This window comes from Opisthorchis viverrini, assembly GCF_000715545.1.
Source record: "Opisthorchis viverrini unplaced genomic scaffold opera_v5_233, whole genome shotgun sequence".
NCBI classification, from domain to species: Eukaryota; Metazoa; Platyhelminthes; class Trematoda; order Opisthorchiida; family Opisthorchiidae; genus Opisthorchis; species Opisthorchis viverrini.
Window position 1 is genome coordinate 345,293 of NW_008751886.1, and position 25,827 is coordinate 371,119.

The window sequence follows — 25,827 nt, forward strand, 5'->3', positions numbered from 1 at the left end:
CTCTTCACCTGCCCTGACGCTACTGGGTTATAGTCAGAAGACAAGAAGACGACCTGAAAGAACTGTGTATTAACGCAATTACAAACTTCTATATATATGATTCACTTGTCACCGTATTTGACGGTCGATCCGCTGTCAACCAACCAGTGTGTCTCCCACACACCCACACTGGTCCTCGGGCGGTTGTTCCTTTGTCTCGATTGATCGTAGATGGCCGTCTGTGCGCTTGTGTACGGGATGCCTTGGCCATGGAGTGGGTGTGAACATTCCGTGTCCTTATTTGACCTTTCTCCGGCACATGACGAAATCGGGCGTCATTCCGACGTGGGGGCATAGTCGCACGGCTCTGTTCCACATGATTGTTCCACTGCGCAGTAGGCCGCAGCCCAGCCGTATTAAATTCGTACGCCAAACTGTTGAGAAATGGCTATTTAGCCATTTAATCAGGGGGGATTTTTTTATACGCATTAACGGGTTCAGTAGGCTGATGCGCAGCCGTATTAAATTCGTACGCCAAACTGTTGAGAAATGGCTATTTAGCCATTTAATCAGGGGGGATTTTTTTATACGCACATGTTTAACGGGTTTATTAACCAAAGCTAGAGTATTTAGATTCATAATGGGTTTACTAAAAATTAATCTTGACACTGGAGAGGCTCGAGTGCGCTGTCTCACAAATCCGTTAAGGTGATGGATTTTGGCCTGCCTCAAGCAGTGTTTTTCGAGTAAGATTTTTTACTATGGGGCTGAAGTTTTTCAATGGAAAAAAAATCTTACTCACACCAGTTAGGAAAAACTATGGTGAGGAAATGGTCAGGTAGACAGACTCTACATATAATTTCTTAGAACGGGCTGGTGGACAGGGACAACTTCAGTGGTCTGAGTTTGCTTGATCGAAATTAAATGAGAAGGTTGAAATTCTTCTTTGGGAGCCTAGTCAGCGTATTCCACAGTTTCACTTAGTACCAACATACGAAGTAAGTTTAAGATAAGGGATATAATAGGACTCACCGAATAGGTCTCCGAGTAATGTAGCGTGTGCCGTCAGGACGTTTTTTCACTACCCACTCCATTACATTCAGCGGTACAGTAATAAACGGTGGGCGGGCTCCGACCGGGACACCAAATTCATTGGCCATTGGACCATTCTGTCCTTGAGCGGAGGAGTAAATAGGAGGCACTTGTAGGGTAAGTAATAAACGGTAACCGGGCTCCGACCGGGACACCAAATTCATTGGCCATTGGACCATTCTGTCCTTGAGCGGAGGAGTAAATAGGAGGCACTTGTGGGCAGGGTAAGTAAAACGAGTGGGCTGTGGATGTGAAATGGCTGAATGCGGTAAACAACGATGCGTAGGTGGATAACTCATTCAAATTACTGATGGTCGGAAGGGTCGTTGCCGTTTTAGAATTCGTCGATATATGGTAACCGGAATTTACGGCATTGATATGGCAAGGCGTCGATGATTTTGCACCGTCAAAAAGTGCTTTCGAATTCCATTCAGTGTGTTCACCTATTGGTTGGTCGTCCACGGTGACGGATGCATAAGGCGTTTCGTATATGTCTGAAGCGGCAGAGTCGTTCACCTTGTAAAAGTAAGAGCGGAATAGTAGGTAAGGACAGTGGGCGAATACCTGTAAAGCTGTCCCTCTAAAACCATACGCCACTTTTCTCTCAAAAGGACAACGATTATCCGGAAAAAATACTGGCAAAGCAAAACGCTGCACCCTGTAACACTGTTTTGTACGATATTCAGTAATCCAGTTCAACTCTCAGGGTAATTCTATTTTCTAGCTTTTCAATTCCATTTTGCCGCGAATGTAATTTTCATCTGGTTACACCATCTTTTCGTTTTTGAACACACGTCAAACATTTGCTAACGGGATTGCCCAAATGGTTTAGACTATTTTGAGACATTCTTCCGCCCATCAACTTACACTTCCGATGCAATGGCTGCTCTTAATCGTGTCCCAATTTTGAATAAATTACACCGGCTTATTAGTGATTTTTGTGGGTAAGATGTGAGGGCTTCCGTGGTTGACAATTCAGACGAATCCCTGACCTGACTAACTGGACACTTTTCTTCAGATCGCTCAACCGGCAGCATATGTGGAGAATTGTCCTAATGTTGTTTGTGCATATTGAACCAATTCGCTGGCCACTGTATATTAACTAATTTCAGGAGCCAACATTCAGCTCAAAGGAAGCGGAAGAAGAAGAGGAATTGAAAGCACCTCAGCTATGAAAATAGCTATGTTGACTTGACAAGCGCCGTCCATAGACTAGGCCTCGTAAACCGCATATTTCGGTATCCTGTGTGAGGCTATATATACGTTCTTTTCTGCCTACTAACGAAGCAACAGTAGGCAAGGAGGCCACGAGAATATTTCTCGCAGCCCGTGCGTCTGTGCCATCGTCGGGTTACATCACACAGAAGCATGAATCAGAAAAGAGAACGGCTTCACAGAGCAAAAGCTACTGGACAGATTGACGCCTTAATTACGTTACTGTGCGGTGAACAGTAAATTCACGACTTGACTGTTACTTTAGTTCTCCAACTTTGGGACGTTGTTTCATGTTATTCATATAACATTTCCCAATTCAAACTTAGGAGGCAAACTGTGCAATGCGTTCTATGTTGGAAGTTAATCTAATTCGCGCACAAAGATGGGCTTGGAACTTTATTGCGCGAACCAGCTCGATCGACGTCTCCAGGTGGTGATTTTTCTGTCTAAACAATTGCCTGACGCACCTTGCAGGGTTGAGATATTTTCAGCTGAACGATCCGTCTTCGGATTAGTTTAGTAAATTATTTAACCGTGTAATTACACGAGAACTAAGGGACGAAGTCTGTGTCAATACCGTTAAATTTTGATAGATAAAAACACTGCGAGATTCAAAGCCTTCAAAAAATCAGTGGACGTGAAGCTTTTTTTATTCACAACAAACTCAGGGCATTAGGAGTATTAGAGTTAAATGTATCATGTCCGGAAAAGAAACACAATATTTAGGTTGTTAAATCTAAAGAAAATTTACACAACCCTCAAAATTTTATCACTCTTCATGTAAATGTCTAAAGTGAATGGACATCAAAGGGGGCGGAAGAGCAACCTAGAAGGTGCTCTCTGGCATTCAAAACAGAATATGAAGAATGACTCTATAGAAAACGAAGTTTGAAAATCGGCTTATGAACATTGAAGGATGTGACATATGGAAACATGGAACCTGTAGTTTTCGACAGTGAAAACGTCGCATTCTGTTCCAGTTTTAATCAATTGACTGCCTACTGAGGGACTTTCTGGTCACCTTGCTCTCACTGGTTTGGTTGTCATACGCGCCGAATGAATCAGCTACCTCTGAGTTGAGCACCATTTGGATCAACGGGATAACTCAGCGACAGCAGTGAACCGGAGCTAACGGATTAGTAGGCCTGTTGAGTGGGCAGGCTCGAAGGGATTACGTAGGGGGAGACCGGTCCCAACTCACGTCATCGAACCGAATAGCGCGGATACTTATCCAAATCAAAGCTTCATGGATTCACATGAATGTAACCCAAACCGATCATGCTTTCATGACAATGGATAAAGTAGACAATCTAAGATCAACGTTTTTGAATGATAAATATTCTCCTTCAGCTAAAATGCCTAGCACCGGCGGCAAAAAACGTGCACTCTACCCTCTTGGAATGTGATCCAGTTTAAGCTGAAAAATGCTAATGGCCTATTTTTCATTGTATTTTATTTCCCTGATCATGGACACTAATCAGAACGTTGCTGAAGACGCTTCGACACTCTCCACAGGTTCCACCCTTCTTAGAAATCACTGGGTGGGGGAAGAATAGGATAGACTAGACTAGACTAGACTAGAACAGAATAGAATAGAATGCGTGTCAACCTTATGTTCTACTTGAATACCAAAGTGCAGATACCAAATGCGATGGTAATTCGATTGTAAGCTGAAAAATGCTAATGGCCTATTTTTCATTGTATTTTATTTCCCTGATCATGGACACTAATCAGAACGTTGCTGAAGACGCTTCGACACTCTCCACAGGTTCCACCCTTCTTAGAAATCACTGGGTGGGGGAAGAATAGGATAGACTAGACTAGACTAGACTAGAACAGAATAGAATAGAATGCGTGTCAACCTTATGTTCTACTTGAATACCAAAGTGCAGATACCAAATGCGATGGTTTGCAAATTACATTGATGTTTATCAGGCGACTTAGCTGGACCTCGGGTGAATTCCTCGTTTAAATTATCATCCCACTGAATGTGCGGCACACCAAATGCTTCAGGTTTCAATTTTAACAACTTTTGCCATGTGTGCATACATATTAGGTACATCATACAAGTTGTGACACATTCGTTGAACGAATATAAAGTGACAAACGTCTGAAGCGACTTTCGTCCCAGATTACTTGTCCACTCATTAATCCTGTTCACGAAGGCAAGTAATTAGAGCGATCTTGAGTGTGATAATTCCAACAGAGATTTGAAAATTGTCAGCGGCCATAGCATTTAATAGGTGTTTCCATGACAGTTCTTTTAGTCAAGTGAAGTAACGAAAATTCCACATGGGTAGTACTCTAACCTATTCGGTGATCGTTACTCTAAACTATGTGCGTGATGTAGTCTCGTACGTTAGGATTTGTTATTTGGGTATATTTTTTCCCGTACGAATAGGCTTTGGAGCCTAATTTTGATCTTGTTCTGTTACTTGGCTCTATATCCAGGCAACCATTGCTTACACGATTCGCCAAATCACGGAATTTTATAATCGATCTACTCTCTACTTTATCAAAATGAGCTCCCATAGAACTTTCATTCAGTTGGCCAAGCAATCAACTTTTTGTGTTTGAATTATAAATTATGAAAATTTCACACATCAGAAGATTCTGTGTCGTAAACCTCGTCAGCAAATGGCCATAAAAGGCTTCATGTTCTTATATACTTATTTTAGGCTTTTGGATTTCTCTTAATCCCAAAAGCAATTCGGTTACAGCCCTTGATTTGATTTTCTTACCACGAATTAAATATCGCTCCGGGGTGATTTGCTGCCATGATCCTTTATTTCCATGCCTAATTTAATGAAAAGTTGCGAACGCGCTCAGATCTTGTTTGAAACTGAACGGCTGATGCCACGCTACTTTTCATACAGTTTGATTAGAAGAACTACTTTTTCGCAGTTCACCTCTGTCGAGTGCCCATGTTCTTGGTGTCTGTCCTTCCCCAGCAATTGGATGGACGTTCGGTTAGCTTTCATAGAAATCAGGCTGCCTGGCGGGCATTGTCTTTAATCGAGCGAGGATTCACTCTTAAACTGCATAATGCATTCAATTTGACTAATGTGCATTGATGATGAAGAACCCTCCGGTATTGTTAAGTCTTTCATCAAGCCAATACAGTAATGGTTGACTGGGCCTTGGAAAACATTTGAAATGAGGTTTAAAACGTATGAGACTACTGTGCGACCTGTGTTATCAATAAAAAAACAGGCATTGGATTTCATATTAGTGTTTTTGCGTACCAAACTAATCAATTAGTCTCACTATTGTAGTGCTAAGAAGGTGGAAAGGATGTGTTCAGTAGAAAACTTTGTGGAGTCTACTGTGATCTCAGTTAGCGAATGTTTTCACTTACCTGAACACATGTGTCTGGAAATTCTTTAGCCAACGAAATTCTTGGTTGTTCGTATTTGGCGGAAACATCGGAAACACGTGGTGATGGGTGGCCATAATTTGTTACTGTCCATCTGGGAGAACCGAAGCGGTCGTAAAATTCGTACGCGTGTCCGACTTGCTCAGTCGAACCTGAAGGACTGACCACAGAACAGGTTGGGTGGGTATAGCATGTGGTTGGTCGAACACAGGTTAGTGGAGGTGTTTGAAGTGGAAATCTGCTGTGTGGATAATTGCAGTGTGCTCTGGGTGGGAATAAATCTGGACATACACAATTGACCATCTGGGACGTCGAACTGGAATTAGGAAAACTGGGATTTGCGTGGTGGTTGTCGTCTATTGGGTGACCTGGGCGGTCTCTGCGAGAATCGTTTGGGTCGCGCTTTGGATTATGTTGCTGAATGGACTGTTGTGTTTGTGCACGTTTAACGGAGTGATCACGTGACCTCAACCGATCTGAGGACTGCCGCTGTGTATGGGATGAAGAACGATGTGTCAGAAGTCTTCTTCCTGTGTCGATTGATTTCTCTTTAGAAGAAAAATCTTGCGGTGATCCAGTTGGACAAACACTGTCGTTGATATCTGTAAAATCTGCAAGTGTACGGCCAACATGAAGCCAGTGCTAAGGAAATATGAGTCAAGAACAACACACCATTTATTTGGGTGGCCGATAAACCTCGATATACACAAAATTGACAATGAGGAACGGGATGTTTCAGCAGAAAGCTTCTAGTTTACATCCATTCCGACAATTGTAACGTCTGTGACGTAAGGGTTAGAACTTCTGTTTGGTTCATTTTTGCGTACCTTCCTGTCAATTTTTAAAAATTCTGAGTTCAACGTGGGTGACCGCCGGGAGCATTGTTGTGTTGTTGTTGAGCCCAGCAATAATTTTACTCATTTACTGTGTGACTGACAAAGCGAGGCAGGTTAGCAAAGTAGAGTTAGACTTGAATATAAGCAGAGTAGTTATTGTCTCTGACTACTGAGTTCGCAGATCATGACGCAGCCATTAGCGTGACATAGACAGTTAAATGCTGTTTTCCTTTTTGCCGCAAAGTCATGATCTGATAGCTCACTGACCGTTGTGTTCCTTCAAACACCAGTTGTCCTGCCCAACAACGGCTGGGTAAACTGTCAAGTCCTTACCAGCTCACTATTTACATCTGACCCGTTTTTAATAAAGACTATACGACGTTGCCGCCTTCCATACCAAAGTTGATCAGTGATTTAGTCAATACCACGAATATATTATGGGAAATATATGCGTATTTCGAACAGAAGGGTATTTAATTCATAAGTTTGATCGAAAACCCAACTGCTGCTGTCCCAGGCACCAGAAGCGTTTAGTAGACATTGAACTTGAAGACCGAAGGATGTAAGCTTATCCTCCATCAGAAAGCATTCACAATTATTGCGTCTCGTTAAATTGTCGTTATTTCATTCTGATCGCCATCAAAAGGCACTACATACTGTCCATTTTATTGATGCTAACTTGAATCACTTTTCGCCGCTTTTAGACTGGTAATGAAAATCAAACTGTTACCTTCGCTCGTAGCGTGCTGTACTACTGAGAAGCTGTTAAATGTTCGAAAAAATGTCGGTGGATTAGAAGGACTGTGACACTACTTACTTGTTACGCCGCCCGGATTTTTATCCGGATCTCGGCACGACATTGGACCAGGCCGACCACTGCGGTCCCCCAAACGATGTGATATCTTGTCATAAGATGATTTTGAGGCACTAGGCAGACTATCAGTAACGCTCAGGCTTTCGGAAGATGAAATATTGGATGTACCAGAAGGTCGACTGCGATTGTTATAGCTGCCTTCTAGCTCGGAAGCACCAGATGTTGGAAGTTGTTCTCTCGATCCTTCTGGAGTGGATTGACTTGGAACTGACGGTACACTCATGCGACCAGTAAAACGCTGGTTGGATTGCGAGCTTCCGTCGATGGACCAGATGGACACTGGGCTCAGCGACTCTGCAAGTAAGTGGGGACCGATGTTCACTTCGCTGGGAGTGGAGAAGATTTGGGGGTTGCTAGGTATGGCGGCAGCCAATGAGAGCAATGAACCTCCCAGATCCGACAGTGAAGCAACCACATCACCGTACCGGCTCTTTTCTTGCAACGCATCACTTGCCAAACTCATGTTAATTTTTGCATTCGCCACACGTGAGGCATGGTGCGCAGGGTTCCAAAGTCGAATGCCGACTCCGGGGGTTTCACTTTGACTTTTCATACTCTCTCCCGTACAGTATGCACTGGTCTGACCACTTGGATTGCGCTGATCACAAAGGGCTTCAGGATAAACATCAATCAGCTCTAGATTTCGTTCGTATGAAAGACGAGGGTCTGCTAAATCAGGAGGTTTTTTGATAACGGAAGTTTGTATCTCATTGTTCTGTGGATAGCCGGGAACTGTTTGATAAAAGGTAAGGGAGTGAAAAGAGCATAATCAATTTGTCGGAGTATTATAGGACTAGGTTTCAGATATTACTTAAAATAACTCCGAGTTGTATACAACTGCAAGAAGAAAACTTTGAGGCGAAACCGATGAACCAAATTTCTTGTGCAACTACAGTACCGACAATGCAGTGCAAATGTATCGTTTGAATGAGAAATTTTCAACTTTTGTTCTCAAGTGGTAACTATCACATTTCCCTATTGTTCATGAGATGTGTCTCGTAGTGATGCAATTTGGAAACTGGCAAGTGAAGTGGCTGAAATCCTATTACCCCGGAAAGAAGTATCTGTTGTGTATAGTGGTGTCGACCAAACAGTTATAAAAACTCTGAAACTCAGAACTATGCGTAAAAGTAAATAGTGGGAAATACACTCATTTGCAAATCATTTTGGTTTTCACGGGGACTACGCCTACTTGATGAGCCCCGGGAAGGGCAAAACCGGTCGTGGGCTGTCGAAGAGTATTCAGCAACCTTGGGAGTACTTTCCTTTATGGTAAATAGTGGGAATTTTCTGCCTCTGAAAGCCTTCCCATTGATGCCCAGTTGCGCGGGGCTAATACGTGGATATCTTGGATTCACAGGAAAATGGGCGACACATTCGAAGCGGTTTTATCAGTTGAACTAATGGTAATGTGAGCTTGTTAGGTAAGCTGTCCGATAAGGGTCGGATTTTATTCCAGTTTTCGCAATAATTTCGTTGACGACGGTTGATTATTCCGCATGGAGTAAAAAAGGTGTCGAGTTGTGGCTACTACCGACAAAATGAGTAGCAGAACGAGATGCTGTTTCTAAATCAGCATCCTAGCTAGGGAAGTTAAATTTGACGGAACTTTGTTTCGATGTTTTTGAACATGTTTTTCCGAATTTGTTAGCATGTTCACTCACCACATGCACCGCGTAGGGTTGCTCCCTTACACGCAACAAAATGTGTGGATGCTTAGGCACTGCTGAAGAGTTATAGGTTGTATACTTGAGCACAAACACTTGATATGGTCGAACACACGTTTTGGACCGCTAGCGAGAACACCAAATCACTTACTACTTATAAACTTAGGAACGTTCTTGAGGCTAATTGAATATTTTAAAATATTTAGAAATCCGTGACTTATGTTGATGTGTAGATCTAGCCTTCCTATTTTCTCCTTTCCGAAGTACCATGCGATTGAATATGAGTTTTGAAAGGGACGATATGCAGTGCCTTATGTCAGTTAGCTTACGTGAAGTTTTATAGGCCGGCTGCTTCATAGCATTTAGCACGCAATCCTTTACCTTCGGGTTATGGTCGAAGACAGTCCTATATCTGGTCATTCGCGTGGGTCTGCGTGCCCTTACTATGTATTTTCAACCGTCTGATTGATTCAACCAGTCAACCCCAACACTTCATACTTGCGAATCCACCGTTTTATTTACTAATTTGCGCAACGCCGCGCGAGCAATTGTGCCAACGACATCTCGGAACCTGGAATTAGTTCTTTTCAAAACTGATATATTAGGCTTTTTAAAGAGGAGACTTGATAGTTAACATTACTGACTGCCACCTTCCAGGTTAGAAGCTGTGGATCGGATGTGGTTATCGTTAAATACATGAGATTTCGCTAAGGTTTACAAACGCTCCGTATTATGTGCAAGCAGTCGGCATACATACAGGTAGTTCTTAGTGTTACTATCCAGGTGATAGTGTGACTTCATTACACAGCCCTCCAGATGCAAACATTCATGGTAGCGAAAAATTTTCTACCTTCTTGGAAACTCGCGAGCTTTTGAACAATAGTAGAGAATTTGTGGAAAGTCAAGAGTCTTGATGATGCCACCTCCTCGTAATTAACTAGAAAGTAACAACAATTTACTCAGGAAAAAATGTGTTGTCAATCCGCGAAAGTTTCCTGCGACAAAAGCATGTTGCTCCCCTGGTGGCCGCTTAAATGCATTGCAATTCTTGGCCATGGCCGCCGAAGTTACTGCCTTTAATTATTTCAACAAATGTTTTGCTCGAATGGATACCGGTTGCCATTTTTCAACATTCCGAATCACTCTGAGTTTTGTGTAAGAATGTAACTCGGATATGGATACTGCACGGGAATGAGAGCAACTCTGTGTTTACCTCAGTAATTAGCATTGGAACATTTCGATCCAAGTGGTTCAAACAAATTGACTACATTCTGCTCTAGAGAAGCTAGTTGTGGACTGTGAATTTTCACGTAATTGATGCAAAGGTCTTATTATCTGCTATCTCCTGCGGAGTGTCTTTGTTCGTTAAGCCACACAAATTTCCGTTTCACATTTGCCAATCCTCTTGTATCTAGTACGGCAGGTAGGAGAGAAGAAAAATCTGTGTTCCGCTGTCCTGGAGACACATGTGCAAGCACGCCTATTCCAAAAAATAGCAAGTTCTACCAGTTTTGCTTCAACCTGTTTGCAACGATAAATCTCGCTAGTGGCTGGAACTTTTGCCTTTACCCGTCGATGACAAATTCGGTTCAGAAGGGAGGAGGAGGGATACCATACTTGCCGGATCTCCATATACGTGAGAGTAAATAAGGGGGAGGAGTTGGCGTTTGTTCGGTCATGTTCACCCTCCATAATTCATCAACTGGAGTTAGGTTGCTGACGCTTGCGTGTACGTGTGCTTATGTGTGAAACACCTGCTGATGACTCAGCAAAAATCACACAAGCAAGTGCAGTGGGGTGTTTTAAATACTTCGTCGTACCTCATGCGACAGGCTGCATCACGGCGACTGGAATTGACAGACTGCACACCAGCCCAACGGGAGGCGGAGCTAAACTTTACGCTAGTTTGCGTTCGTAAGAGATTCAGGATGCCAGTTTCAAATGCTTGCAGATTGTAAATTTGTAAGGATGTCATGGCAACTGAACCTTGGTTTGGTTCCACGCCAACACAGTTTTTCCACTAATTTCGTTTATTTTGCACACTTCATAAGGCCCAAACTAGTCCACTATGTATGTGTTATCAACGATTAATTCACATATAATTATGTGGAGTCCATTTATGTGATCAGTTCGAGGATCAGTAAGAGTGTTAACTTCACCGGCAATTCACCTTTTTGTAAGACCGATGGAGTAGGCGGTTTCGATAGGCAATGGGTAGTCGCCCTGGACAATGGTGGTGAGTATAATGCGACTTGTTTCGAGCAGGAAAATTGCCAGTCGGTTTTCCTACCAGCCTAAAGGTTGACGATTTCTAAAACTCAACGTACTTACGAATTTCATTATTCTTGCAAGCGACACATAAGAATGCAGCAAGCATGAGCAATGTGAGCAATCCCTCGCTAGAGCTCGACCAACGGACAGGTCATTTTAGGCTATATTCGGGGCCTGGTTCGTTTGTTACGCCGGATTCCACACACTTGAATCTAGTTGACTACGCCAGGTCATTATGCGGATGTCAAAGCCATCAAAGGACAAAGCATGAACTACTTAGTTCAACCAGGATCTCCAAGAGACAACTGCGTTCCATTCATGGAAGTGGTTCCAAGTACAAAGCACAATCTACTGCACTTTGCGTAAACCTAGAAATTTGTTGTTGCAATGCGAGAATCTAGCTAAATCGCTATCCATTCTGCACTTGACTTCATTCAAAACCTGGGCAATGGGGTTCAAGGTTTGTTGCCTGCAATCGTGCTCTGGAATTTGTCGTTAACTGACTGGCTTGTGATGTCAGTTAATGTCAACAAACAAAAGGTCTGTCAGCAACGACTCGTCAATAATTAGTGTATATTTTTGCCGTTTGTTTCGTGAGAATGTATTCTATGGGTTTTGTTTTTCGGTATATTTTTACCTCAAAATGATTACTTCTGCACACCATTTATTAATTTCTCTGTTCCAAGTCTCAAGCATCAGAGCACTACTTATTAAGTATTCCTTCTAAGAAAAAATGTCATTCCGTTGATATTTCAGCACCGTCAAGAGTGGCTGAAAAGAATGTGATCATCTGCTAAGTATATGACACTAATTCACGACGCGTGGCTCTCCGAAATGCGGTTCATCTAACAGAAGCCTCAAGTGACACATGAGACTGACTGGATTTCTAGTTAATCAGATGGCTGTAGATCTGTTCAAAGAGCTTAGCAATCGTTTTTCAGACATTTGGTCACCATTAAGAGAGACGTCATCAGTGGGCCGTCAGTGATGTCGTGCGGCGATATCTCCTTGAACAGTGACAACAAGTCAATTGCCAAGCCCGACCAATCGATCGGTGATCAACAGCAAATGAATGCACCGGAGCTACCAATATTCCAGCCAGTTGTCAGTTGCTAGTTTTACCTACGTTTCCTTCAAGTTTAGTAGTAGTGAGAGGACCGCATTATGCGGCTGAAGTTATTATATGGTGGAACGCCGTACAGAGATTCTCACCTATTCAGTTTTTTTGACCTCAAGTACAAGATAAGAACTTCTCTGTAACTCAAGGAGCCGTGCAAGAATACACATATTTCTATCGAAATTTGATAACATACCTTTTTCTGGTACCGTGGTATTGGACTCCACTTGGGTAATACGGGATTGTGCACCGGATCGTTGCTCATTGTGGATTTGCAGAATACTACTTGAGAGTTCCACTCCACGAGTTCCCATTCGAGGAACACGTGGAGTGACACAAGCGGTCTCAACTGTATTACGTTTCATAGGTGAACTGTGTGTGGATGCACTAGTCTGGGAAACAGGGTCAATCTGGGGACATGCTGTGCAAATCTTTTCGTCCACAGGATCATTTACTTTGGCGATGCTGGGTGGTTCGGCTTGCACGTCGATTGAATCATGTGTCAGCTGGCTGTTGTGGAAGATCATCTTAGTGTGCACAAGCCGACGGCAGTGGACTGCGAGCGACTGCATCAACCTTCCTAGTCGCACAAGTTCTTGGTCAATTGGATCTACGGGGTTGTAGCTGGCAAACACGTCGCCCACAGTTAACGTGGGACTGATGGACAATGCCGTTTCAGCCTTATCTAAGGAGCCACATGGGATTTGGCTGGCTGGGAATTCTCCACTGATCATGTCAATGATTTTTTGATCTGGTTCAAGTTCCTGCGAAAAGAAGACAAAGAGTAAAATTTAAATGTCGCTAACCATTCAGACAGAACCGGGTTTCAGTACAACGTGGGTACGGAGGACAACCAAGACAAGAATGCAATCAACATTGTAGTCTCCTTGAATTTTGTCGAGTTTATTATCCTGCTAGCCACTATTGGCAACAGCTGATATGATCAGTTATTTTTCGAAGGTAGGCAAAGTATGTCACCATCTGAATATCTTGACATGACCCATATAGATAATGTAAAATAAAGTCAACTATAAAAATACTTACTTCGCTGGACAAATTTTGAAGACCGTGAACAATAAAGTACTTTTTGACTTTTATTGCTCATCACTTGAACACGTTTGTTAAGATAAATCATCAAGAAGAGCGCATCTATTAAATCTATCCATTGGCTCACACTCCACCGAGTGTCTGTATTCACTGGTTTTCGCCTACATAGCCGGCTTCGCTTAAAAGGTTATAATTGTCACTAAATGAATCTGTGTATGACAACGAACAAATAACTTCCACAACATTCTTCGGTTGTACTGGATATTCGTAATAATCTCCTTGACTTTGGCCCTAAAATCCTTCGTTCACAAGTTTCATTCCCTCGTACGAGTTTGTGGCTGAGAGCATAATAAAAGCACCGTTTTTGGTGAGTTGGTTGCTCAATGGGTTTTCGATAAACCCAATTTCTGTTTGTTGAAAATTGCTAGAAGTCAGCAGAACCATACTTTACGAATCCTCTGATCTGGCTCCTACAATACATTTGTTTTCCCACAGTGTCAGTCCATGAATGATCTCAGCTAATACCGCTTTCCGTTTGCCTTCCATATCAACAAATGGCGCTTCACGTTTGAAAAAATGTGCTAGATAAGATGATTAGGCAGTAACTTTTGCTTTGCCGACTTATGGTTATCCCAGTTAAACGAAGCCCATTGAATGTAATGAAGATGTGAACCACCAAGAGTGGAGCGAAGCGGTTTTCAGTACCTGAGGAAAACGAGATAGCGGGATTCCAAAAGACGGGCATTGGTTTGGTAAACTATTATCCATTTTAAGTTATTGTTATATACCGAGCAGTACTAAGCGCCTGGTGAAATCTCGTGCAGTTAAAGAAAAACGTCAACTTCTTTCTTTGGGGAAAACATCTTATTCTAGCAATCCTAGAAGAAACAGTCTCTGTACAATTTACTGAAGGACAATCTAGTGTCTAGACTTCTAAATAAGCTCTTCTTCAGGTTCTGTCCTCGTAACTTACATAGCGAGCGCGGCTTTGATGAGAAGCCAAAACGCAGTGTGGTATGACTGACGAAACATCATTTACGATGACACAGCCCTACGAACTATCGACGCTTTGTTATAGTGCGTTCAATCTTTATGTTTTGAATCAGTTCTCATCGGAACCATTATTTGAAACCATTAGTAGTAATGATTGGGGCTCAAGAAAACACGCTCAGGTTAATGGATGTAATTCACCCAAACTAACCGACAGCTTGTGATCGCTTTGAAATATTATTCAATTTTATCCCAACGCTTCCTGTTTTTTCTCGCTCATTCCGGTTCTCATTCATCTTTTGATGGTTTACTTTCCGAAGTGTTGGTCAAATTGTGGTCAAAGAAAGCCGTAATGGGTTTACCTCACGGTGGCCGTCACGTAAAAATAGTGTTTTTAGTATTCCTCATTTTTCAGATTCAGGTCTCCATTTGGATTACCCTTTGGTCGCTTATGAGTGTTACTCACAAGGACCCATTTTGTAAATGCAAGGAATATTTTGTTCGGCGGACACGTTTTTCATTAAGCTTCGGTTCACACCGTACTTGATGTGGTTCCGGGTAGCTGCTGACCGGTCTGAAACTTTGTTTTTGTCCGATTTGGTACATTGGGTTTGAGAGATGAAGAGCCTGTTGATACTGGCTTTGAAGTGCGGAATACTCAAAGTATACTTCTGAGTACCTCTGAGGGGAATGCTGGTACCTAAACCAGCACAGCAATAAAGCGCTGCTTTGTTTTGTTACACTTAGACACACTGACGTCACTCAGACCGGTGATAAAGTATTTGAATTGTTCAGAGAAAGAAAACGTTCATTTTTGGGTACGTTGCATGTTTTCTTAGTTGATTATGTAGCCTGCGATTTGTTTTCCTCAAACGTGACTTTCAGTTGCAAACCCCTTGCCATTACTTGAGAAGTCATTATCAGTGAATGTTGATGCACTTGACTTAAAAAATTAATTGCTCACTGCCTCGCTTCACAATCATGCATTGATTGCGTCACCTATTGGTGATCTGGTTTATGGGAGAGCATTTTCGGGTTCACTGGAGAATTCCATCGTCGGGTATCAGAATTGTTCCGCGCATTTTGGGGTCGTCACCTAGCACGTTTCCGATTCCAGACTATGGGCTACGAGTTTTGCAAATGAAGATTCCAAGATAGAATCGGTTGATTCTGGATATCCAATACAGCTAATCCGGCTTTGTTTCTGAATGTCCATGTGCGGAAATCCATGTTATTTAGCCCTTCAATACGGCCTTGCTGTGCGCAAACTTCAGTGCGATATTCAAGAAATTGACAGAACTTGAGAAGCTAGTGGCTAGATATCATGCGGATCATACCATTGCAAATGCAAACTAGAACATTTTTAATAGATTCCGTCAACAAGAAACAGTGGAGACTCTTGATGAGCAGATTTGTACACTCTACCACGTCTTGATATTCCACATATCTTGCGATGGATAACTATCTGGCGTGGGAAGTCTTAGCTTCGCTTTGACCTCAACTGAGCCCAATACCGAGGTTCTTGATTGAACTGCCGCCGTAAGTTGTGATTGTCAGAAGAATAAAGTCATTGTATTAGACCAAAACTCGTGGACCAATCAAATGCCACGACCTTTAATCGTAAAGAACAAACAGCCAGGCAAGTTTTGATCACTGCAATTACCTTCTCGCAGGAGTATAACCTCGGACATGAAACTCACTGATATATGTACATCTCCATTTAAGAACGAATGTGAGGAAAACAGATGAGGTAAACGAATGAAAACCAGCCTAATAAACCGAAAACCCCACTATGCCCATTGAAGGGAACAATCCATAGGTATTCCACTTTGTTGTTCAGTCGTTATTCAGATCTCCGTTTAGGTTTTGCATCGGATTACATGTGGAGCTTTCAAATCCAAACGTAGAAACACTGTTAGACGTTATGAAGTGATTTTGGCACAAAACAACTTCGCGTAAAACGTACCTGTTCAGAACTTTCTTCGGTTGGGGCGCTTTCGTCAGTAGTTCGTCCGGTTCCAGAATCTTGATCAGGCCGCTTGAAAGACTGATTAGATAAAGAACAATTATTCAAACTACGGTCACGTTGTCTTTGTATGGAAATGCGTAATACTTTGAGACCACTTTCGACTTGGCGAATGTAACCGCAACTAGACACGGCAAAGCTAGCCTACATGAGGTAGGTTGAGGTGTGGAATTCAAAGAGAAAAGTTGGTAGTCGAACAACTTGAACGGATCTTTAGGGAAATATCTTTCCATGTTTTTACAAGCTTTCGCGTTACCAACGAGAAATGCGCGTACTAACCCCAAATTTGCTACTAAGATCAGGAATACGAAGATTGCACTGCCGCCCTCGAGCACACATTAATAGATGTAGAGTAATAATCTAAGAGATCTGTCCTTGTAAGGTTGGTTAACGAGGCACTCCTTTTTTGCGAGTAGTTGACGGATAAAATCGTTGATGTCCAAGATAATGCATAGCGATCGTACAACTTTTGCTCTGCCAAATTACAAAAGTTTTGCATTTCATTGATAATATACTTGCTATCAAATAGTTGAACATTTCACACTCCGAAAGTGTCTGACACGGAAACTAACAAACGGTGGATATCTGTCAGCCCGGCTCTGCTTGCACGCCTAATTAACCGGCAACGAGATTGATGTTAATTGACAGGTAGAACTGCTTATATGTGTCTTCCGTGTCTAGTCAAATTTCTCACTATATCAAGGAGGCAAACCTGAAACAACCGGTTCAAAAGTTTATAATGTCCAATCCATTTTCACCGACTCTTCTTGGGAGACTGTCAAGTTTAAGCAACCTCCAATCCAGAAGGATAATTCTTCTTCTCACGGAACCTGAGTGCGCTAAGCATTTTCTAACGTATAGGTTTTACGCGTACTGAAACATCATGGAAAACACATGAAGATGCTTCTTAATGGGGAAAAAGTGCGCCCATAGTTGCCCCAAGTTTTCGGAGTTAACGTTTATTCAAACTAAGTAATTGTTTATGGACAATATTGCTATGTTCTCAACACTTACTGCCTATATGGTCCTAATTGTGCGCATACAAGCGCAAAAAATAAAACGAGCTTATGTTCCTAGGAATTTGTGAAATAATTATCGGCAATGATTATAACTTGAATACGCTGTGTTAAAGGTTAAGATTCAGTATGAAGATTCCTCGCGCAGAAAGGATTTCTCCCCCAACATAAGATGGACAACATGGTATTACCGTCTCACTCACTTTGTCGATGAACTTCAGTAAAATCATGAGGTCGTACGACAGATAAGTTTTCCTGACTGCACTGAGTCCGATTATTTTATCATCGAATCCATGTAAAACACAGAGTATAGTAAGGCATCTGATTTATCTGAAGCTACAAATTTACTATTGACGTACAAACTGGAAATTTGCGTGAAACACGCTCGGCAAGCAGAGCCAACGGCTATAATAAAGATAGTTATTATGGGGAATACCAAAATCTTTTACATTTTAAGACAGGTGGATGGAACAGCAGATTCCAGAGTTTTCTTTCACCACGGACAAATTAGCACCCAACGAACTTTTAGGCATCTCACCAAGTAGCTCTTCGTACAGCACATGTGGCTCGTCTTACGTTGCGAACCTAGTCAGAAATACTGAATCATCTACCGGATCTGGCCTGTGCCTTCAGGAACTCCTGATGATAGCGCTGTCGTCTTCAGATTCTGCTTGTCTCACGCGCGCAGGAAAATAAATAAATGGCAGGCGAAGCCACATGGTTGCGGGCCACGTGTTTGTTATGCATCTATCTGACAATTACCAACGATCACCGGCCTGACTCGCGCGCAGCAGTGACTCATCCCACGCCGGGCTAACTTGTGGCACAAATTCAACATGCCACGTTCAGACGGGCGTGTTCGGGTTATAGTACCTGTACCAAACAGGTGCAGTGTGCACAGCGGGGTGGGTTAAAGCCCATGGTACACTTTCTGGAAAGCAATTCTATTTTTCGTCATTTTGTTGGACATCGGTAGGCGGGGTAGTTGTTTCAAAAATAAACAAAGATCAATTTTCAGCAATGCGAACAACGAGGTCGGTAAACATTCTTGACTGTGCTGACTAACGAAGTGAATTTGTCAGTGAATTTGTTTGAAATAATTTACTTTACTCCCTAAATGCAATGAATAGATTACGAAGTTTAATGTACCGTCGAACAAAAGGTTCCCTCGTAATCCGATAATGTCGGTCGAATGAAAAAGACGGTCTACAAATCCTTCAAGTTTTGGACTTTAAAGCATTAGGCAATAAAAAACAGAAGGAAAACATTACGGAAGGAAAGCCGAATGGTCGCCATCTGAGATCAATCTTTCCTCGTCTACACAGACTTTAGGATGATCGCGTGCACTTACGACAAAATGACAGTCCAGTAGTTGTCTGTCAAGCAGACGTAGCAGAATATTGACAGGAAACTAACAACGAGCTGGAAATCAGTCAACAATCAATCCAATGTGCCTAGCGAGGAGATTAAATTCGGTATCCAGCTTGCGTGATGCTGACCTATTTCTACTGAAATTGCTTGTTCGCCACATTTCTCTCGCTACATCAAAGCTCGCAACGTGAAAAACTTTGAGTGAACCCTCAAGAACTTACCAAAAGTCAAAGCGAAAGCCAACCTTTTTCATGAATATACAAAAGATTAAAACGTGTCGCGATTACAAAACAACGGTCACGTGAAAATGCTAATCACTTAATAGTCATCATCATATCATCATTAACTTTTCCGCCTGATCACCGGCAAAGCAGTGTGGGCAGTCACTCACTTAATACTTTCAGTTCTCACATTAGTCAGTCTGCCTGATCAGTGTTAGAACCCACAGATAAACTAAAGGGGTTTCATCAGCAGTAAAAATGTTTCTCAATATGATTGTCCAGAAGTGCCACTTTGGGTCCACTAGTTATTCGCTGAATCTAATCGGGTTATCGTATTCTCCTTTGACACGCAACTCACGTGAATAAATGCATTTCTGGAGACAAGTTGGCCACCGATTACCCGAAGTGAGGCCTGAGGTGCTGAGCCATTCGGTATTGTTACAGATTGACAATAATATAGAACGCCGATATAAGTAGCGTGCGCTCAGACCTGGCAAATTGACAACTGGAGAAAGTTTAATTCAGACCTAATCTTTCATGCCGCTAGTCGGTAAGGGTTCAGCTTTCTCTCTGTATTGTGGGAGAAAATATTCAGCATTAATCACTCCTACCGGATGACACTCCTTTGACTTCGCCTCCGGACACTAAGAGCACTTTATAGATTGCCAACGAGAATTACTCATTTACCGTGTTTAATGTTTTGCTGTTATAAAATAACGCCTTGATAAGGAGTGCACAGAAAGAAGAGGTTGAGAACTAAGTGCAAAAGAAGGAGACGATCGATAGTGAAGTGTTTATAATCACGATGTCAATACATATGTGAACTAGATTCGATTTGAACTCAGTTGAATTGAACTAGCCCTTGGAGTAAACCTTGATCAACACAAGCCTAGCTCACGTCGACAGCAAAACGTTGATTTGACAGTCTTGATAAAGGTGACAGCTTGATCACTTCAGGTCTTCTAGTGGTACAGAATTTTCTAACGTCCTTAAGTCAAAACAAACGCTTTTGAAATCACGTGATATCTATCTTTATCTCCTGGCATTGATCTTCTTGGACCGTTCTTTCATTGACCTTTTTTGATCCGTTCTGACACTGCGTTTCACATGGTCCTAGATCAACACCTATTTGGTTGTTCACATTCACACCGCTCTCGTTTGAACGGCCGACGTCCTGTCCTTTAGTGTATGTAAGGGTTTGATAGTCTAGGATCGGTGCTGGTGATCATGGTGACGATGGAGGATGTCCTTGATGTTCTGATTGTCCCAGACAAGAGGACTGTTTAGGAGGACACGGATTAGCTCGAGATCTTGTTGTAATACGCCTGATCGTTAATGCTAGCACCGACTTAGTGGGTCTGGGCATTTTAGGCATGACTGAAAGCCGTCCAAATCATAATGCTCAAGTCCTTGCATTTACTGACTCATTTTACTGGGCCCATGGGTCCACCACTAAGATGATCGGCCAAGCTAAGTGTTGTTGCTGACGAATCCATGTTTGGAGTCATCAAATTTCATTATCCAGTGAGTGAAGCGCAGAAAAATTTTCCCACTTTTAAAAAGGGAATTGGAATAACGAGAACAGTTATGTTCAGCGCCTCACTCAACTTTACTAATAAACAACTATACAAGGCAAATTTCCTACGTACTGATGATGTCATGTAGATTGGTAGCGAAACTGTCCGGCTGGGCCAACAGGAAAACAACCATTCACTAAATTAGTGCTGGCGTTTAAGAGAAACCTGATGCTAAAGTAGACCGGAAGTTAACGTGTATGTAGTATAGAAAAAGTTATTAGGATTATTAAATATTCAGGCCGAATGTTCAAGCAAATAGAGGAACGGACAATGTTCTGTGTTCTTTTCCTAATGACCTCTTGAAAGACACAAGAAACAATTTTTAAAAAGGTTAATTCTAAAAGGTTATTCGTCTAATTTACAGGACAAAACTATCGGATAGGCATAAGTAAACAAGGAGGGCACTTTGAAAAGCAACTTCCCTCTCCTTCGAAGCAACGTCTGTTGTTAGACAGTCCTTGGGTGTTCGTGAAATGGAAAAGATCTTTTTGAGTTCAGATAGTCTAGTGCCGTTTACGCTCAAACATAAAGTGAAACAACAATTGGTGGAGATATAATTACTCAAAGTGCGTAAATAGAAGAATTATAGAATTTTTTGGGTAAGAGTATTAAGCGTGTAGTGGTAGTGTCCGATTCTCATTGTCTTCTTTGGTGGTAATTCACCATGCAAGGAAAATAATTTTGGAAATCGCAGTTCCCGTAATACATATTTTTCAATTGGAATCCCTGAGGTATGCGAATCTGCCAGAGAGTACAGGGATTTAAAAAAACGAATAATGTAGAGAGTACTTGTGCCAATATTCATCAACAAAACTCCAACAGAAAATTCATTTTGGCTTCCTGCTGCGGCATTTTCTGGCCATTTCTTTCATTTCATTGTAATGTGGCTAAACTGGCAGTCAGAATTCATGCTGTGTCATGCCACAACATGCAAGTTTCAGTAATGCTAACACGTTTTACTCGAGAAGGCCGCAAAAATTCAGGGTGAAAAATTATGGCGGTTAAAGAATCGCACCTAAGAATACTAACCTATGAAAGCGTTTATTGCTTTCTTTACAGTGCAGAAGTATTCACCCCTCTTGAAGATGTATCCGTGGAAACAGGTTCATTTTGTGAGGTAATCTCGTTGTATGAAGATATTTAGGACGTCTGAACTCAATATCGTTGCTCTCGAGTTTGGCCTGTTTTTTGGGGGACGTCTTCACGAATAAACGAAGTCATATATGTGTATATACGTAGCTATTACTTTATCACAACGCACTGTTGAATTTACGATATGAGAAAAATGTGCAATGTATTAAGTCAGTCTTTTGAAAATAAACAATAGGCGCTAGATTAACCAGGTGTCAAACTGTGTTTTGAAAGTACAGTTGAGCAACACCTCGATAGGTGCCACACCGCGAGGTTCGTTGAGTGACGGATCATCGTGCTTAAGCTTTACTAGTTTCACGCAGTTTTTTGTTCCCATACATATTTTGTGGAGGGCATCGGTTTTATTGGGAAAATTCAAAAGTTTTTGCTCCTTTAAGTGGATTCCATTACGTGATGCGTCTTATCCGCGAAATTGATTGGTAAGTCATGTACTTGAAAAAATACACCCTTGTCGGACGGCTTGAGTTACAATGCTGAGTTCGCCTGTGATATGTTTACCGTCAGCTAATGTGGTGGTTATTGGACTGTTGTGACAAGCAGTGAAGATTTCATCCTGTAAATGGAGCCAGTCGGCACTGAAAAGCCAAGAAGCCCGGCATAGTTCATTGATCTTCATCGAAAATCATCAGCGGTGCGCCTCTCATGAATTTTCAGGAAAGCTCGAACCTCCGGCTGAAAGCTGACGGCTAAACCGTTCGTCACGAAGGGCTCATCAATAGTGTGATTAACTCGCACTGGGAAAGGATACACTGTCACAACCTCCAATAGGGGAATCACATCACGTGGTCATATGCTGACTGGCTCTTTGAGTGACGCTTTATAAGATTGAAGGATCACTCAGTATGTGAATTATATTGATGCTGTGCGTTTAAGAGACTGTGGGAAGTCATTTGGGAAGTCAACTGACGTATCAGCTGACAGGTTTTTCTGTTCTGCAGTCCAAATAGTCAAGAAAGTAGCAATACACAATAAAACCTTAAAACAAGAGTAACTCAGAATAAACGTCAGCAAATGAAACACAGAAATAATGATCCATATGCAGGTTTGGAGGTAGAAAGTGCTGAAGGCCTGGTAGTGATGGTTTTATGCAGCATACTACGTAGTTTGAGGAGACTATTTAACAGGTAAGCACTACTTGGATGATTCAAAGGTAGAAGTGGGTTTCTACTACTGAATTTATTTAGAATTCTGTAGACATGCTGCTTGATTTATTCTCTCTCAGGAGATAAAAAGGTGCAACATGTGAAAGGATGATTATTGATTGTTGATTACGAGGAATGGATTTTATATGATAAAGGTAATCGCTACTGAAAGTTCTACGTTATTGCTTCAAAGTTTGGATAGTTTGATTGATGACATGTTCGTTGTGTACATTTAGTCTAACAATCTGAGTAATTTTTGTCCACAATTTGTGTCTAGCTTCGGAAATAACCGGTTTCTTTAAAAATTTGGTCTGAAAAGTTAAACGATTTCACATGCGGAAACCTTCTTGCTGTTTGGCGAAAAATTATGAAATGTGGATAATGGTATATTGCTTTTTTGTATGTCCCCGGATGTGACAACTTACACAGAAATTCGGGCATTCTTTGGCTTTAGGCTTTGTCGGTTGCTCTGCTCCTTGTTCCATCAACAATGGTATCGATTCTTTCGGGAACGTAATACCTTTCGCCTGCGGCCCGTTCGATGGCGCATGACGAACGATCAACAATGTAGCCGTCTTTGTGCTTGCTCTAAACAGTTCAACGACCTGTCTCCGAGTCCGAATTAACTGCCCGTTAATTTTGATTATGCGGTCACCCACCTCCAATCCGGCGCCACGTGAGGCAACACTGTTTGGTTCGATCTGCATCGAGTGTGTGACGGAATGGGAGCGGTAGAAAAAAGGTTCATGAGGAACAAGAAACCACCCATTTGTATTTTTGCGCAATTTAAACACTGGGTTTGAATTTCACCCAAACAGGATGGAGGTTGGTTGGCACGTACCGCCTTTTGGTAGCAGTTTTTCTCTGACCACATACCTAAATACACTCATTATGTGTTAATTCTGGAAGAGTTATCTCTTTTCGAAAAAAATCGCCAACTACTAGGTGGGACCCTTTACATTAAAACACTTTTTTAGGTTGACACATTACCAACACAGATACACGACGGCGCATGTTGTCAAAACCCATGAATCTGCTGTTTCATCGTATTCTTCTGCCTTTTCCTAGAAGATACTTTAGAGTTTAAACCGTTTATCGTAGACTTTGTGAAAAGTCACCTTCACTGACTAGAAACAAGTATGGCATTTTGTGGTTGGTGATCACTAAATGTAGTCCAATTTTTAACAGGGCGTGGGCGAATGCTTATTGAACAAATCGAAGTGAATTTTCAAGTGACTGAGGCGTCATTGTGTTGTTGACTAACGAACTTATAAGTGCTATAAGGTATTTTGCTCGTCCTCTTAGCTTACTCTGGTCTCTGGTCTCTTTTTTCAAGTCAGAGCATTGGGCTGTCTTCCAGGAAGTGTAGACCATCGTGTCTATCAACAGCAATTTCGATCCATATTGAACGCCATATTGCATGTTCATCATCCGGTATAGGAATGCCTTCGTGGCTGTTTGTTCGTCAGCCGGGTTACACTGATGTGGTTCATCAAGAACCATTAAGCGCGATCCAATTTATGACAAAATGGTTATCATCAGGCCAAGTTAGAGACTGGAAGCCACAGCAAAATTGGTTATCATTTACCAAAACGATTCAAAGTTCACGCAAAACAACATGTATTTCACCTGGGTTCTTTTTTCTCTTTCATCGATTGGAGTGTACTCAGCTCATGCTGATCAACTTATTCACAGTCAATCCAAAGTAAACTCCACCCCCGTAATGCAAAGTACAAATAAACGGTACAGGACGTTAAACAGATACAAGCCCCTGGCCTTTGGTTGGGCCTAGTCCTTGGTGGAAAAAGATTCGAGAATAACTGCTCGTGGCATTAGTTAATTTTTGGTCAATTTAATGAAGCCGGTTTTTTACAAGAGAACTGGATGCATGCTTAAGTTGACTGAAGCAATTAAAAAACTGCAGAGTTAAGAAGAACTGTCAAAATTTATCTAAATGATAAATCAGAACGCTTTGTTGAAGTGTAGTGTTGGTATTTACTCGCAAAACTTGTTATGTTAAAAGAAAACATATCTGCATTCTTTAGAATACAACGTCATTGATGAAGCAAATACAGTTTGTGGTAATTGCCGAGAAATAAACAAACTGTGGGGAGCTCTTCCATAAATTTGGTCGCAAAATTAACTTACATGATATTGAGCACTTGGTAAATTAGGAGAACAAATGAAGATTATTCTTAGTTGATTTCTCTTTACAAGCAATCCACCGGGGGTAGCCCTCATTAGCAGTAAAGCGATTATATGCTTCAAAAACTATTCTAACGCTAAATTCTATGCGAATTTTCTTCACCATGAATGTGTTAGACAACAGACTGTCTCATTGTTAACAAGCTCCAATTTGCATTTTCCCCCGATTAACAGAGCATCCAGGACGCAGCATTTGGTCGTTCACCCCAACAGATTGCATCCTGTTATTTAGCAGATCTTACCTCACCAACATACACTTCACATTCATCATCTTCCTTTTCTCCGTTCTGATAGCACAGCGTTAGGCCAAATTTTTCATCCGGAGGACTTTTTGATAAATTCACCTCCTGAAACGGACAAAAATGCGCACCGGATAATGCGTTAAAAAACAAAAAGGGCTTGGTGTGTAGGATCTAATAAAACACAACATGCTAATAATTCCTTAGAGCAACTCCTGCTTTATAAGCCGAAAAATAGCTACTCAGTTGACCGTACAGAATTTTGATTAAGAAAGTACTAGTGACCATATTTCAAAGTATCTTTTCCAGACACTTCTCTTATCTAAACTGATTCATCATTATTGAGGCAATATAGTCACAAACAAAGCGTCTTTCATGCTGATACAAAGTTGGGCCTAATTTTTGGAGGAACTA

At 41.8% G+C, this 25,827-nt stretch overlaps 1 protein-coding gene across 1 annotated transcript in view; it reads right to left on the reverse strand.

Moving 5' to 3' along the window:
* The window catches only part of T265_08644 (hypothetical protein), a gene marked incomplete at both ends in the record, with an annotated part of 85,522 nt that overhangs the window by 2,355 nt on the left and 57,340 nt on the right, over nt 1–25,827 (reverse strand). Inside the window, 8 exons of the mRNA XM_009174510.1 lie at nt 1,012–1,180; nt 1,227–1,587; nt 5,645–6,273; nt 7,316–8,104; nt 12,624–13,191; nt 16,431–16,511; nt 23,395–23,670; nt 25,417–25,521. Of these exons, the coding sequence (XP_009172774.1) occupies nt 1,012–1,180; nt 1,227–1,587; nt 5,645–6,273; nt 7,316–8,104; nt 12,624–13,191; nt 16,431–16,511; nt 23,395–23,670; nt 25,417–25,521 (2,978 nt within the window). The remainder of the gene's footprint in view (nt 1–1,011; nt 1,181–1,226; nt 1,588–5,644; nt 6,274–7,315; nt 8,105–12,623; nt 13,192–16,430; nt 16,512–23,394; nt 23,671–25,416; nt 25,522–25,827) is intronic.